The 16,711-nt window shown below is 49.0% G+C and overlaps 1 protein-coding gene across 1 annotated transcript in view; it reads left to right on the top strand.

Moving 5' to 3' along the window:
- Positions 1-16,711, top strand: part of LOC115089432 (interleukin-1 receptor-associated kinase-like 2) — a 72,978-nt gene that overhangs the window by 36,662 nt on the left and 19,605 nt on the right. Inside the window, exons 5-11 of the mRNA XM_029597525.1 lie at positions 1,843-2,022; positions 4,438-4,575; positions 7,079-7,170; positions 12,584-12,778; positions 13,986-14,050; positions 14,570-14,684; positions 15,607-15,716. Coding sequence (XP_029453385.1) covers positions 1,843-2,022; positions 4,438-4,575; positions 7,079-7,170; positions 12,584-12,778; positions 13,986-14,050; positions 14,570-14,684; positions 15,607-15,716 — 895 coding nt within the window. The remainder of the gene's footprint in view (positions 1-1,842; positions 2,023-4,437; positions 4,576-7,078; positions 7,171-12,583; positions 12,779-13,985; positions 14,051-14,569; positions 14,685-15,606; positions 15,717-16,711) is intronic.

The following is a 16,711-nucleotide window of genomic DNA, read 5'->3' as shown; positions in this document are numbered from 1 at the left end:
ACAATTGGGGGGGTTATTGCTCTGCTATCTGACCCCAGTGGAAGTGGCAAATTTATATCCCTGGCTGCCTTAGGCAGGGGGACATTCAGCTGTTCCCCTGCCCCCTCTCACAGGACAGTGGGGCACTACAGCAGTGAAGCCAGGCTGTCCATAGGCACTTGCCTACCTTGGTGAATCCACTCCTACCTTCTGGGTGGATGATTGTATTATAACCATTGCCAAAGTGGGAGGATTAAACCACCTGCTTAAAAAAAAAGTCATTTTTGGTCGGTTGAACGCTGCACTTTAGCCTGGTGTCTTGCTGCACGCCTGAGGAGAGTGCCCAACTTCAGGCGAGATATAAAAAGATATGAAATTCAGAGTTTTTAAAAAAAAAAAAAAGTGCCTCTCCGGATGCAGTAAGCAAATGGAGTTCTAATGCATAGGGTGTTACAAAACAGATTGTATAAACCCAAGTTAAAATGTGAGCGGAGGAGTTTATAAGCACACACACAAGAGCAGGGGCAGAGGAAAAGCCACCTTTCCCTCCTATTTTGTGAGCAGGAAACTTTTTTTTTTTTTTGTGTGTGTGTGCACAAATCATATTTTATTTATAAAATACGTGCACAAAGCGTGTTTTCTGTTCATTAAATCCTGGCACCAGAGCTCTAGCTTCCACCCTTAGACTAACATTAGTCCTGGAAACTCGACTCTACCTCTCACAAGCAGGCCAATGCAATATAGTGCGTTCAGGCTAGTGCACTGGGCAACACTCTATTGGACGTGTGTTTTGGCACATTAAAATATCCCCCGATACAATACGGGGATTATTGCGTCCCAAATGCATGTCCAATCGAGCGCATAGCTAATAGGTCTCATCACATGCAAATTCCACTTAATAAGGCTATTAGCTATTACTCCGTGATGCCAAAAATTGTCATGCGGCCAAGGTGCCCATTTTAATGTGGCAAATTTAGTGCCTGCCCAGGAGCTGGTGTTAAGCCTGCTGTGCTCAAGAGCTCAACCAAAAAATAAATACTGTTTTCTGTGATTCCTCATAGGAGGAACCACAGAAAGCAGCATCCCCAAGGTCTGGCCCAACTGGAACCCCTGCCGGCAGCAAGTGAATGAGTGAATAAATTAAGTGTCGGGCACTTAATATTCACTTCTTCAAGTGTCAGTGAAAAGGACCAATTGGGAACAGCCCTTCCATGTCTCCTGGGCACCCAATGAAGAGCACTAGGGACGCAGAAATTACCTATTGCGCATCCCTTTTAGCACGGCAGCTCACTTTCCTATTGCATTGAACGTCCAGGAGAGATGGATGTGTCTGCCTTCAAAGAAAACGTGTGCCCAGTTTGGATGCTTGTTTTTTTTTTATGTAATGATATTGCATCAGTCTGATTTACTTTTCCAGTGCTAAGAACCCATGCTCTCGCCTTTCTGCATGGGAGCAGAGTAATAGCTAATGTCTTCATTAGCACAGCAATTCCATGTGAGGCTGCTAAGCGATACACATGTTTTTGGTGCCCAAAACTCCCTCTTGTATCATCTGAAAAGTAAGCATGATTGCGGGAAAATGGACCTCTGCTGAGTGCACCTTAGTAACCGAGAGGCCGATGCAATAGCTGCAGTAGAATTTTCAAACTATAAACTTGGCTTCTTAGCTCATCTGTTTTCTCTCTTCGTCTGATTCTCAGGATTTCTTTTTTTCTTTTTAATCAGATATATATATTTATGTCTTACATTTGCATTTTATTTGTTATAAAAGATGTGCACCACTTTAATTTTCAGTCCATATTTAAAAGTATTGCCTTCCCCCTGTCTGTCTTTGACTCACTGGCTGCCCTCTGCCTGTTTTAGCATCCTATGTGATAACTGACCAGACTGAACTGAGGAAAATAAAGTCCCTGGAGAAATGCGGCATCAGTATAACCAGGGAGCTGATGTGGTGGTGGGGGCAGAGGTTGCACACGGTGCAGGAACTGCTGGAACTCCTGGAGAAGCTGGAACTGCACAGAGCCAAGGATGTAATATTGAAATGTGAGTGATCCAGTGCCCTGCAGTGTTGAATCCTCTAAACATTAGTGCTTACAAATAGTTCAGGGTACTGTCGCTTAACTTTTTTTTTTTTTTTTTTTGTTTAAGTGAAGACATTAGGTGAGTGATTACTATTACTATTGATTCTCCCCCCCGTGGAAGTCTGCCTGAGGGCATCTAGTGAAGTTAAAGCAGGCTAGAGTTCTGGAAACCATAGCTGCCCCAGGTCTTAATCCCTGCTACCTCTTGCCACAAAGTCCATATGTACGCACCAGTACAATAGTCCATAATCTCAGGCCTTTGCTTACCGAAACACCTTTGTAAGCCAGTTAAGAAAAACCATATTAAATTTTTATAAAGAACAGTGGGTCACATGTACTTCACATTCCCCCCCCCCCCTCCCATTTTGTGTGTATGGGAAAATGCTTTAATGCCTTTTGAGTCTGTTACATAGTTTAAAAAAAAAAAAAAATCCCATATCAGAATGTGCTAAAAATATATTGGGGCCGATATAATAAAACCCATGGCAAGACAGGCGCTCGTTATGCATAGGTTTTGATCACCGTGTGTGGCTGAAGCTGCCACTTCTGCGGGATGTAAAAAACAAATTATGCAAATGACTTGCACGCAGAAAATCCGCGCACGTACGGAAAAATGTGCTACCTAAGCGTTGATACAGGGCCTATGGCCGCATCCACACTCAAAACCCATGTCGATAATCCACGCATAAAAGTGAGCGAGCAGGTCTCCCTATTAAGTGAAAGTATGACCCTGGAAAGTATTTTTAAAAATTTCCAATAACTGTGCTGCAGAAAACGGGGTAAATATTTTCATGGTTGCTAATTCTTGACAAACTTGCCGCTCTTCTGGCCGTGTATCTGTCCGCTCAGGGAAGCGCCTACTTCGGATGCCGTGAAAAGCGCTTTTCTAAGCTGGCTACTCTGAAGCTGAGGTAGGCGCTTATCAGGCCGCTCGTGCTCTGTTCGTGGCAGAAAAATCTGCACGATCAGGCGCTCAGAAAGGTGCCTAGCTACTGTTGCCGCTTGGGCGCTGAGCTAGGCGCTTACTTGGCAATGGTAGCTAGGCGCCTTTCTGGGCGCCCAACAGCATACATTCGCAAACAAGTAAGCGCCTAGCTCAGCACCCAAGCGACAACAGTAAGGCTAGGTGCTTTACTTGGTTGCGAATGTATGCCTTCGGGCGCCTAGGGAAGCACCTACCTAAGTTGGCTGTTCCAATGTCCAGAAAAGCACCTAGCTAAGCTGGACACGCGGGCGCTCAGCAAGGTGGCTTTCAGGACGCTCGGATGCCGAAATAAGTGTCAACTCCGACTCGGGGAGACCTAATTTGTGCCATGACCATGGCGGTAAAAAAACCCGCAGTAGCATTGGCGCAGCTCCCTGCATTGCCTATGATTAGCTAATCGCCTTGTTTGCATGCCTGTGCATTCGCACAGGAAAACCCGCGGGTCTGTGAGCGCATTCATACGCGGTTTTTTTTTTTTTCCCCGTGCACAAAACCCTTATTACATCCCTGTATCGGGCTTTGCACGAGAACGCACCTACAAACCCGCGGCAGCTTCAGCGCACCTTTATTACGTCGGCCCCATTGTTTGCTATTCTTGGAGCATGTTGCAGGTATTCCCTTTCCCCATATCCTTCCCAGTGAGGCAGTGGCCATTATTGCTCAGTAGGTAGCCTTCATGCCCCATGTGCCGGAGTGAAACCTTCTATGCAAGTCAGGAGCTTTGTTTTCCAGCAATATTGGAATTCCCTCGGATTTTGTTATTCAGTACAGGGGAACATTGCTGAATCTTTTATGAAAAGGCACTTAAATTTATTTGACTCAAGCTGGCCAAGTTGGAATGTTGCTATCAGGCTCCCCCACCACCACTGAGAGCACGCAAACCTTTGCTCTCTCTAGGGAGCTTACGGGACTTTTTTTCTCTCCGTTTTTCCCAAGTGATGCCTTCATAGATGTTTTGCTTTTGTGTATGTAAAAACTTTAGTTCCAAAGCACACAGTGATTTCCTGGGGATATTTTTTTTTTTTTTTAAACTAAAGGTTGCAGACTTCTTAAATTTGCATGTTATAAGCAGAAGTGTGAAACCGTCTGCACGCTAAAAGGAAGTGAGGTATAGTGTTCCCCTGCAAGCAGATGATGAAAGCACTTTGTTCAGATCTCAGTGTGGCCAGAGCTGGATTTAAGATTTTGATGTTGATAGGCTGCCATGGCAGTGCTTCCCCTTGGCCCTAAAGCAAGCAGAGACAGGTTCTTCTTTGTTCTGCATCTTTGGCACAATAGGCAGCTGCCTGTTACCTGCGCTTAAATCTGGGCCTGAGTGTGGCTACAGCCTTCCTTTGACGTGGATGGCCGGAAGGCTGACACCTGTGTGAGGATACTCTTATTGCCTTGCAGGGAGGTCGTTCCCTTCCTACCAAACCTCTGCCGAAACTACTGGGAATGGCGTCAGATCCCTCCCTTGTGCAGGAAGCAGCTCTGATCGCGAGGGGAAGAAATGCAGTGAATTCCCAACACCAGACTCTACAAACCCAGGTGTGTTAGCAGCGATAAGGAAGCAAGGTATGACGTGTCAGAAGCCTTTACCTCGCTTTGTGGTTGTCACTTGAACCACGGTGTTTTTGGATCCACTTGAGAAACAAAAGTCCTGGTACCCCAGGGCCCTGAAACTTCTCTTTATTGCAGATTTTCTCGGCTGCGCACATGTGGCATCTCGCAGCCTTGCAGCTGCACGCCTCTTGTTTCCTCTCCTTTCCAGTCAGCCAGTGGCAGGTGGGTTAGGCAGTGCTGTGTTGCACCCAGACAGAATAAAGGTTTAAAAATGCCCCTCTAGTGATAAACTGTGGAGTCTAGTTTATGAAACATTTTTCCTATCCCATTGGGTAATGAGCCTTTTGTTTTCTCTGGGTGCTCTGGGGCGGATTTTAAAAGGGTTACGTGCATAAGTTACGCGCGTAACCCTTAAAAAAAAAACCCCTGTGCGCGCCAAGCCTATTTTGCATAGGCTCGGCGGCGCGTGCAAGCCCCGGGACGTGCGTAAGTCCCGGGGCTTGCTCGGCGGCGCGTGCAAGCCCCGGGACGTGCGTAAGTCCCGGGGCTTTGCTAGGGGGGCGTGGCTGAGGCCTCCGGACCAGCCCCCGGATTGGATGATGGCGCGCCAGCGGGTCACTGGCGCCTGCGAGTTTCGCCTGCTTCGGGCAGGTGTAACTTTTTCGATAAAGGTGGGGAGGGTTTAGATAGGGCTGAGGGGGTGGGTTAGGTAGGGGAAGGTGGAGGGAGGCAGAAGGAAAGTTCCCTCCGAGGCCGCTCCAATTTCAGAGCGGCCTCGGAGGGAACGGGCTGCGCTCGCAGGGGTCGAGCGCGCAAGGGGGTGCACATTTGTCCAGCATACTTTTGTTTGCGTCTGGTGTGCGAACAAAAGTATGCGCTTGCGCTTTATTTTTTTAAATGTACCCCTCTGAGTTCCAGCCCTCAGTCACTGAGGCTTCTGCTATAAGTCTTTTTTTATTTTTAAATTTTTTTTACATATGGTTTCTGCAAAGAGAAGAGTGCAAAGCGCAGAATGTCATTAATTTCGGATTTGATATTGGGGATTAACAGGTAGAAGAAATGTGAGTTGGAGTAGTTTTAAAACTCTCGGGCCGATGCAGAAAGATGCGCTCTGGCCAATGCTCAGCTTTTCCTGCATTTGTGAGAGTAAGCTTTACTGCTCATGCAGTAAGGAGTTTTATGCTCACAAAATGAGTGCTCTAAAATGGGAATACTGCATAGTGTCCTCGCGTGGAAATCCCATGCTAATGAGGGCATTAAGCATTACTCCCTGATGCAGACAGGTGTGCTGGCCCGGCCAGCATCTTCTTAGCACTGGAAATCTAACTCTAGGATCAGAAATGGAGTTAAGTTTCCAGTGCCACTGCGCTGGCACTTAAAACCAGTAAAAACCAGAAAGAAATATGGAAACAAATGGCACAAACACTTCATGGATAAGTACTGGCTTATCCAGCTATCTTGCACAGTTCGCTGTTCAAATGCTCTTCTGGCAAATTGCGCCAGATAGCTGGATAAGTACCAGCTTATCAAGGTAAGCAGTAGCGACGAATCTGGCCAGATAGCCGGCTAAGTCAGCATATACCCAGAGCCGATCTGCTTGTCGGAGAAGCCTTCCACTCCCCTTCCTGAGTTAAAATGTGCATTCGGCCTGTGCCAAACTCACATTTTACAAGCAGCTCGCTTTTTTTTTTTTTTTTTTTTTTAACTCCCAGTACATTAGGATATCGTTAGCCTGCTGCATCAGGATTAAAAAAAACAAACAAAACAAAAACTGAATCTGAGCATTAGAATACAGCCACAGTGTTTTAATGTCCAGATTCCTGCATCAGCCCCTTTATGGGCAGGGCAGTCGCTGGACAAAACGATGCTCTGGTTTCATGTGCCACAGACTGACTGAAAAGGGCAGAGTGGTGTCCCTGGCTTGGGACTCGGGGCGGTCGCTGTGTGTTCATCTCTTGTGACTGCTTTGCCTATGGAGTCGCTCTCATGGAACATTAGGGGGGGGGGGGCCACGAAGGGGAGAAGACAGAAGCCTTCTTGCACAGAGCACTGGTCCTGCTCCATCAAGCTTCCAGGAAGAAGAGAAAGTGAGGGTCAACAAACATGAATCGCCAGCAAGGGGTCGACACCTTTATTTAGGCAGGGAAACCGGGTTGACTGTGTGGCCCAAAAGGTCCTTCTCTGCATGCCATCTTCTATGTCAGAAAGACATTTCCTCTCGCTCTGTATTTTATTCTACCTGAGTGTAAAATTATTTTGAATTAGTAAATTTAGAAGAGTCAAGCTGAGGGTCACAATACAGTTTCATGTGGGGGGAACCCCCAGACTTTTAGCTCTTCTTATCACCGGGGCATTCCCAAGCATCGATCCCCCAAAAACAAGTACCTGTGTCTGAAAACAAGAGGCGTGCTGGCCACATGGCGCAATGATGATTTTGGAGCCACTTCCTTGAAATATGTCACAACAGAATGAAATCTTGTGTTTTCAGGGTGTCTCTCTTGCACGCTGACGCATCCGCCATCGCCCCTCTGGGATCTCCTACAGTCCTTGGAGTCCAGGCACAGTTCAGATCCCACCGAGGTAATGCGCTGTCCTCTGACTAAGTTAGTCTGGATTTAAAGCGGCTTTTCAGAGTGGTGAAATGCATAGTCTCAGCTGTGTGGGGCTGTGTGATTATGGACAAGTTTGAAAGGAACCTCACCGGCTAATCAAGGTGGGGATGCTCAATCTTCTCTGTGGAAAAGGCTCCACTACAGAGCGGCTAAATACAGCAGACTAGTTTTCACTTGGTGGCAGTCCTTAGCCACTCTTCAACTTCGGCCTTCCTAGGGGCATGGTGTGGTTGGGGGACTGAACTATGTGTTAGAATTTAATTTTCAGATTCTAGGTAGGTTCCCAGATTCCCAGCCACACAAAGTGCAGGGCCAAAAATTCATGTGGCATGCAGATAACTTTGCCCTGTGTATCATGAGCTAACCATCCAAGAGAGACTAGGTGTATGGGTTCTCTCCAGCTCGAGATACATGGGCACACAGGGGAGGAGTGGCCTAATGGTTAGAGCAGCAGGCTCTAGAGAACCAGGGAAGCCTGGGTTCAGATCCTGCTGATAACTCCTTGTGACTTTGGGCAAGCCACTTCACAACCTCCATTGCATTAGGTACAAACTTGGATAGTGAGTCCTTTGGGAATAAGAAAATATCTACATGCAAAACAGCTTTGAAATGTCATGAAAGGCAGAATAAAAAACAATACATTTTTGCATCGACTCAAAATCGTCCCCATATTGTTAACTAACTGCCCTTCCTCTCTTATCATATAGTTCTGTGCTAGAGGGTAAGATAGCAGTAAAGCGCAGCTGCTTACCTGTAACAGGTGTTCTCCCAGGACAGCAGGATGTTAGTCCTCACGTGTGGGTGACATCATCCGATGGAGCCGGCACAGAAAACTTTTGTCAAAGTTTCTAGGAACTTTGACTGGCAGACTGAGCATGCCCAGCCCGCTGTTGTCCGCGCGAGGTCTCTCATCAGTCTCTTCTTTTCCATGCTGCAGTAGCCTCGTGGTTGTGGAGCTCCAAATCCTCAAAAAAAATATTTTTTTTTCCTGTCTTTTCGGGGATTTCTCTGCGTCTGGGTCCCCTTCGCATTCGGTAGGTACCCTTGGCTTTTGTCTTCATTATTTGCAGTTGATTCCCAACTCCTGCACCTGTGGTGCCCATCAGTCATTGGCCTTGTGCCAGCCTTTTTTTTTTTTTTTGGATGGCGTCAGGTTTTTGACTGTGCCCCCAGTGCCCATGTCCATTACAGATCCACATGAGGTGTGTATCCTCTGCCTGGGGGCCTTGCATGATGTGCTGGGGTGTTTCTGTGACCAAATGACCCCCAAAGGGCGTCGTGCGTGCCTGGATAAAATGGAGCTCTTCAGCTCTCCAAAACTCTCCGCTTCGGTATCCTCCACACCCAAGGACCGCGGGGAACCATCCCAGTCTCTTCCTCTGGTGGTCCCGCTCTCCAGTACCCCTAAGGACCGAGGAGAAGAAGATCAATCCTCTGTGGTCTCTCCCCTCCCCCTAACCTCAGGGACAAAGTCTTCCTCGGCGCAGGGGAAAGACCGGGCCGAGCGCTGGAAATCCAGGAAGCATAGACACCGGTCACCATCCCGCCACGGGTCTAGTTCCGGAACCGCCATCGAAGCAGCACCGGCCACCGGAGGCCCCAGTAGCCCAAGGCATTCCCCACCGGCAACAGTGCTGGGTGCCAAACCTCCTCGTGAACCTTCTGAGGATGTACCGGTGATGCCTTGTCCCCTCCATCAGCCCTTACAACCCAGGACTTTCAGGAGGAGTTTGAGCGCCGCCGATTGCACCCTGCGGTCCAAGTGCTACAGAGCATCGAGCTGCTGGCGCCATGGGCCCCCATACCAGCGCCCGAGCCTCTGCCTTCAATGTTCGCACCCCTGCTGGAGCGTCTGGATGTCCTTGGCGCTCTACCGACACAACTGGTGCCCGAGAGGCCTTCAATGCCTCCTCAGCCTCCAACGCCCTCCACTGGAGCGAACTAGATTCCCAGGTCCTCAAAGGAGGATGAGGCCTTGGGGACTGGGTGCCCATGCCCCCCTTGATGCCCGGGGGTCCATCGATGCCCCACACAGCCTTCGATGTCCTTGGGGGCCCAGGCCTACCATCCCTCCCCGACCTCGGCATCTGGGCCCTAGCGAGGAGGAGGGTCCCTATGACCTATGGGGCGATTAACTCCTCTGACTCGTCCTCAGAGTTCTCTGATGACTCCTTCTCGGAGCCTTCCCCTCCGGAGGAACGGCGTCGATCTCCCCCCGAAGACTTGTCATTTGCCAGCTTTGTAAGGGCCATGGCAGAGGCCATCCCCTTCCAGCTCCTGTCAGAGGAGGATACCCATCACCAGATGCTGGAGGTCCTCCAGTTCATCGATGCTCCAAAGGAGATCGTGGTGGTCCCAGTCCATGACATCTTTAAGGAGCTCCTCCTCTGTATGTGGGAACACCGGTGACTGTTTCCCCAATAAACAGGAAGGCTGAGGTGATTTTATCTGGTTCAACAGACCGTGGGCTTTGAATGGCGGCACCTATCCCACCAATCAGCGGTGGTGGAGTCTGCGCTTAAAAAGGCCAGACGTTCCTGGACACATGCTTCTGCCTCTCCGGGGTGCGAACGCAGGGAGCTCAATGGCATAGGGAGGAAAATGTTCCAGGGGGCTATACTGGTTGCCCGTATTGCGGCCTACCAGCAATACATGACCCAATACAACCGCAACCTGTGGATGCAGGTCCTGGTGTTTACGGAGGGCCTTCCCCCAGCAACAGCAGGAGTCCCTTGCAGCTAGTGCCATGCTGGGGCTTGAGGTGGGTAGACATGAGGTCAGGTCTACCTATGATGTTTTTGAGCCCGAAGACTGCCTAGCTGCCGGAGGCTTTGGCGCCAGATGGCTGGCCGGGCTCCGGGCTCCGACCGGAGGTTCAGGACAGGCTTGCGGACTTCCCCTGTACAGGCAAGAATCTGTTTGAGGATAAGGTGAAAGAGGTCATGGTGCAGCTGAAAGATCAGCATGATACTCTTCAGCAACTCTCCACCAGCCCCTTTGAAGGCGCTTCCACCGCCAGGAAGTCCTCCAGGCTGGGCTCTCATAAGCCCTTCTACAAGCTGAGGAAGTAATTTTTCTCCAGCAGCAGCAAGTGCCGAGGGCGCAACAAGCCTCGTCCGCCGGCTTTTGACTGTCAGTGAGGGGGCACAAACCAAACGCCGGTTCCCCTGGCGGTCGATCCCCCAGTCTGTGGCAGGCTCCTTTGCTTCGCTGGGGATGGCTCCCGACCTCTTATCGCAGAACCAGGGCACCCTGCGCCACCTGAACCTCCGGGCCCTGGCTCTCACGGCTTGGATATTGAGCGCATGATCCTCCAGCCCCTACAGCTCTCAGATGGTGTCTCCAGATTCTTGATTGAATTCCGGAAACCTTCCACCCAGAAATCTTACAGCTCGAAGTGGAAGCATTTCTCCACCTGGTGCGGGAGCCACGGGCTGGACCCTTTCTCCTGACTGCTCCCCCACCTGCTGGACTATCTTTGGCACCTGTCCAAGTCTGACCTCCCAAACCAGCTCGGTCCGAGTACACCTCTGCGCCTACCACCAGGGTGTTGCCGGGGCACCCATCTCAGCCCAGCCAGTGGTCTGGCATTTCATGCGGGGCCTAGTTCAACTGAAGCCCCCGCTTCGCCCACCAGCGATCTCGTGGGATCTCAACGCTGTCCTAGCGAGCTCATGTGGCATCTGTTCGAGCCTCTCAAATCCTGTGACCTGAAGTTCCTCACCTGGAAAGTTATGTTCCTGGTGGCGATTACATCTGCTCACAGGGTCAGTGAGATCCAGGCCCTGGTTACGTATGTTCCCTTCAAGAAATTCTTTCATGATTGTGTGGTGCTGTGCACGCATCCAAAACTTCTGCCGAAGGTGGTGACTGCTTTCCACATCAGCCAGTCAATCATCCTTCTCCTTTCTTCCCATGGCCTCATTCTCACCCGGGGGAATGTGCTCTCCATATCCTGGACTGCAAGCAGGCGCTCACTTTCTACTTGGATGGTACAGTGAGCCATAGGCAGTCTACCCAGCTCTTTGTCTTTTGACACAAATAGGCTGGGAGCAGCAGTGGGGAAGCAGACCCTATCCAACTGGCTAGCAGCTTGCATTGCCTTCTGCTATGAGCAGGCAGGCCTCCAGCTGGCTGGCAGGGTGAAGGCTCACTCTGTGTGGGCTGTGGCCCATCTGCATGCGGACCCTGTTGCCGAAATCTGCAGGGTCTCCACCTGGAGTTCTCTCCACATATTCACGGCTCGCTACGGTCTCGACAGGGATAGTCGCCAGGACAGCGCTTTTGGCCAGTCTGTCCTTCGCAATCTATTCCAGTCCTGAACCCAACTGTTCTCATCGTGCTCTCTGTGGGGCCAGACTGCACCTGTTTTTCCCACAGCACTGCAGTTGTTTTGTACCCATTGGCACCTTGTTCAGCTACTGTGGGTCCTGCTGATCTCATGGGGCAGTCTGGAGCTCTGTAATCACCCACATGTGAAGACTACCATCCTGCTTGTCCTGGGAGAAAGCGCAGTTGCTTACCTGTAACAGGTGTTCTCCTAGGACAGCAGGATGTTACTACTCACGAAACCCACCCACCACCCCACAATGTTGGGTTCACCTTCAGTTTGTTGTTTTTCTCGCTCGTACTTTCCCTATGTTACGAGACTGAAGGAGGACCTCGCGTGGACACGCGGATAGCAGCAGGCTGGGCAAAAGTTTTCCGTGCTGGGCTCCATCGGATGTCGTCACCCACATGCGAGGACTAACATCCTGCTGTCCTAGGAGAACACCTGTTACAGGTAAGCAACTGCGCTTTATTTGGTTGACTTTGCCCTTTGTGGATTCATATCTGAAATTGATCTGGTCAGTATTCTTTATGGAGAAACTTTCTGTCATCAAGAAAGATGGCTCAAACATCATTCTTGAATATTTGGGACCTTTATCTTATCTCTTATCTTAAATGGTATAAGTCACATCATGGAATAAGCTGATTTGCTTGTCTGTATAATGTCCACCTTCATAATATGGATGATTGGGATGAGATTGGTGGTTTTGTGGATGGACCATCAATGGTTGTTTGTCTTGAATGTAACAAGTTCAATAATTTTTTAATTCACATGTTTTGTAATTTTAAGTTGCGTTTGCCAGGAGCTACTTCCTTCTCTCCATTAAAAGCTCCTGTAGCCCCTGTCCAGTTTTGTAATCTCATAAAATGCCCTTGTGCGACAGCTCAGATAAGGCCTCCGGGCACCACATGAGTAGTGGACATGTGGAAAGGTTGCTGTGGGCGTGAGGGTACAAACCTGCAGCTTCATGGATTGCAGTCACTTCCATGTGAATTCTGAGAGCCCATGGAGATGGAGCTGGGATAACCCCATTTTATTTTGTATTTCTTAGCTGCGTACAATTCAGACTTCTCTTCAGGAACTAAGCCCAGTCACACCCAACTGTGATCTGCTGTGGACCCAGGAGGAAGTGAAAGTAGCCACTGACAACTTCAGTGCTGGGAGTAAAATAGAGGCTGGTGCCGTCGCTGATGTCTACAGAGGATGCAGAGTTAACAAACAGTACGCTATTAAACGGTTGAAAGGGGTAAGGATCCGCTGCTGGTGTGTGTGTGTAGATCTACATTTCAGTGCCTCTTTTTGGGAAGGTAGATCTGTGACTGAGTATCACTGATTATGTCCGAGTCATGTTTAGATGTGCATCTATTTAATCCAAACATTTGCAGGTTAATGTGTTCCATGTCTGTCTAAACCAGTATCAGAGCACTTGTCCGGCTATCTTAGATCTTGCCCTAAGAATCCTTGCCCAGTGGGTTCTTGGGAGCCCCTGGTTACATTATTATAGGAAAAGAGAGGGTCTTTGCCTGTGGAGCAAAGCAGGTCTGAGCCCCTTGATAAGAACGTCCCTGTTCTTGCCTCATTCTCTCACAGGTTGTGCTGGAATCGGCACCAGTATTTGGATCTTCAATGCCGCCTTCACCACCAATTTAGTTTTGCCAGTTTTTTGGTTTTTTTTTTTTTTTAAACAGATCTAGTGATGCTTTTGTTTCTCTGATCCTTGAAGCCTTCTCTCCCCAGATCGCACCTCTGCAGCAGGTGAGAGGTAGAGCCACTTCCCAGCGCCAGGGCTCTGACTCTGTCGTAGGAGAATCACTGGTCAGAGGCTCATGGGAACCCACCATTCACAGCTTAAACTTTGGCTCCCCTGTGAAGCTTTGATGTTACATGTAGTGCTCTGTCCATCATCCGGATCTCCAAGCAAACGTTTCTCGTGGATCACAGACGGTTGCATCCCATCCCCCCCCCCCTACCACCTCCTGTTCCTCTCTCCGATACCGTTGCAGCTTAGCCACTGACTTGAGGTATCCTGGAGGCAGACAGTACCGAAGGTGGTGGGTGGCCACCAATACGGAACAGCAGATGGGCCGCCATCTTTCATGCTCCCCCCCCCCCCCCCCCAAAATACTGAGAAGGTTCTATCCTGATGATATGGTAGTGTTCATCGCTGCTCGCGCCAGTGCAGGAGCCTCGGTTCATCTCCCGCCCATTTCAGCGCTGCTGTAACGTTTTGCTGGAGTGAGACGTGGCAGTTTTCACCATGGGCCTCACCTGAGGGTGTAGCTTTCTGCTCCAAGCCTTGGAACATTTCTTTTGAAGCCAGAAGCCTTGTGTGTGTGTTCCCCCCCCTTAGAGCTGCCTCTCTCACTGCTTCCACACTACCACCACCTTCTCTCTACCCAGTCCTTAAGTGCCTACTTTTAAATAACTTTTTTTTTTCTGTGCACTTTCAACAGTTGGACAGCACTTGCCAGATCTCAGCTCAAACATTTTTTCATACAGAACTGCAAATTTGCTTTCGGTGAGTACATCTGCAGCTGTCTCTTGCAGGAATGTTTCCCTGGAATACCATTACGCTAATTCACTTGCAGGGCCTCTCCTTTCCTTTCTAGCTTGCCCTGGGGTCTTGCTGCTGGGAGATAGGCCATTGATGTGGGTAACTGGTGTGCTAATTGCCCCTTTCCTCCCGTCACCTTGTGTGGGCCAATAGAGCAGGGCTCTCTCACGGTGAATTCGGGGTGCATTTCTCTCAGTAGCAATGTCTGATGCTGAATCTTGACCATCCAGCACGTGGGGGGAAACATTTGTGACTCTGAAATGTGTGTTCCAAACACACTCCAGGGACGAGTGAAACCCACCAGAAACTTAAAACTACCAGTGTGCTTAATGATCTAAAATGGCATCTGTTAAGAGTTTGTGGTGACGATGCAATGAGGCGTGATGGTTGCGTGTCGACATGCATTTTAAAGTGTTAATATTTTCTTATCTTCTACTCATCTGCGACGTTTTCAGCCATTTCTTGTTTTGCTTTTTTTTTTAGCTGTTGCCACAGCAACCTTCTCAAGCTGTTGGGGTTCTGTGTAGAAGGGGAGTTACGGTGCCTGATATACCAGTACATGCCTAATGGCTCCCTGGACAAAGCGCTGCACGGCCAGGTGAAGCAGAGATGTGGGGAGGGTGTCTCGTGCTTGGGACTTTAAAGTTCAAATCCTTTCCTTTGTGTCACACGGACCCTTTTCCTTCTGGAATGGCCCATTGCACCATTCAGTTCAGGATTATTCTGGTTTCACTGACTGTTCTTTTTGCTACTCCAGGATTAAATCACCTGAAGTGGTTTCTCTCTCTGCAAAGATCAGGGAATGAAGCCAGATTAACAGTGAAGTACTGCATTCTGTTACAATATTTCTACTATATTACTGTTTGAAAATAATATTTAAACATAACAAACCATTCCAGATTCAGTTCTGGATTAAATTGATCCAGAGTTAGAGAGATTTGGATGCGAGAGAACTCCCTGCACCATGAGCTGAGCCTGAAAACTGCTACAAAATGACACCCTGACACCCAGTCCCATTGGGGACATAATGTGGCAACCATGGCCAAAGCAAGAGGAGTAGGCCTCCTGCTAAGCGAAGAAAAACAACCGCTATTCACTGAAATTTAGGGAGTTCTTGCCTCCCTTTAGGAGCTAAAATTGTGCTGCGGTACCATCCACCCTGGAGGTGGCTGCATAGCATACTGTGCTATAGCGTGAAGTGTGCTGGGTTGGTGCTTGACGCAGGGCTGATAACTCTGCCAGCATCAGAGCCCCGTGTGAGGACCGAATGCCCTCGGTTGAATCCTTTTCCTGGGGGCCTTTGAGACAAGTCTGTGTCTCCCCATGACTTATCTGCCAAACATATGAATATCTGTAAAATGTCATGTGAAGCTTTCTGCGCCCCCCCCCCCCCCCCTCCCCAGCTGCTGTACTGTGGGGGGAAACCGGCAAGGCACATATTTCCAAAACATGTGAATTTCCTAGAGCCTGTGGGGAAGATTAGCAGCTCTGATTGACCAATGACTCCTTCCTCTCTCCAGAAAGATGTGGCTCTCCTGTCCTGGGAGAAGCGTGTGACCATTGCGTTGGGAGTCCTCAGAGCCATTCAGCATTTGCACGCCACTGGGATCCTTCATGGGAATGTTAAGAGGTGAGGAGGCAACTGGTCAAGTGCTGTAACTGTGTACAAATTCCCAAGCACTCGAATGATATTGCTCACACGCAAGCTGCATAGTCTAGGGGCGGGACTGGATTAGAGATTGGTTGAGGGATAGGTAACAGCATGGTGGGAAATGCTAGGCAGAGAAAGGTGATTGGTGGAGGGCCTCAGGGATCAGCCCTGAGGCTGGATACTGCAGAGGGGTAGGAGGGGAAAGATTTTTTTTTTATTTCTTTGCAGCTGATGCTAATATCTGCAACTGAGTACAGGCAAAATGAAAAGTGACCTAAAAAAAAGCTCAAGGAATGGTCCTACTGCTGGCACCTCAGTTTCAGTATTAAAAAAAAAAAAAAAAGCAGTTATGCATTTGGGATGCAGAAATCCAAGGGAGCAGTCCACAAGAGGTGAAATGCTGATGTTCCTATTTTGTGGCCGAGACCTTGGGGTAATCATATCAAATGATTTCAAGGTAGCAAAGTAGTTCAAGGTGGTGGCCAGAGCTGGAGGGAGAAGAATAAGTAGTGGAAAAGAGGAGGTGATTCTATGGTTATCCGGTCATTGGTAAGACCTTACCTGGAGTATTGTGCCCAGTTCTTGAGGCTGGACCTCCGGAAGGATATAGACAGAGGTGGAGGCAGTCTGGAGAAGAGCTACTAAAATGGTTATAGGATAAGCAGCAAAAGCCCTAAATATGTATATGGGGGAGGTGATGGAGACATTCAAATACCTGAAAGGTATTAATGATCCGCAGGAGGTAAGCCTTTTCATAGATGAGGCTATAGCTATTGCCCCGCGATACAAAAAATCGCTGCGCATCCAAGGCACACTTTTTTAACCCGTCAAATTTTACACCTGCTCCGTGTCGAGGAGTCTACTTAAAAACAAAAAATACTGCTTTTCCATAGTTCCTCCTACCTTGGATCATCACGATACGACTAGGAGGAACTACAGAAAGCATCCTGAAGAAGAGAGGCTTGAGGGGGAAA

Source organism: Rhinatrema bivittatum, chromosome 4, assembly GCF_901001135.1.
Source record: "Rhinatrema bivittatum chromosome 4, aRhiBiv1.1, whole genome shotgun sequence".
Taxonomy (NCBI): domain Eukaryota; kingdom Metazoa; phylum Chordata; class Amphibia; order Gymnophiona; family Rhinatrematidae; genus Rhinatrema; species Rhinatrema bivittatum.
This window is presented reverse-complemented; position numbering and strand designations above follow the sequence as displayed.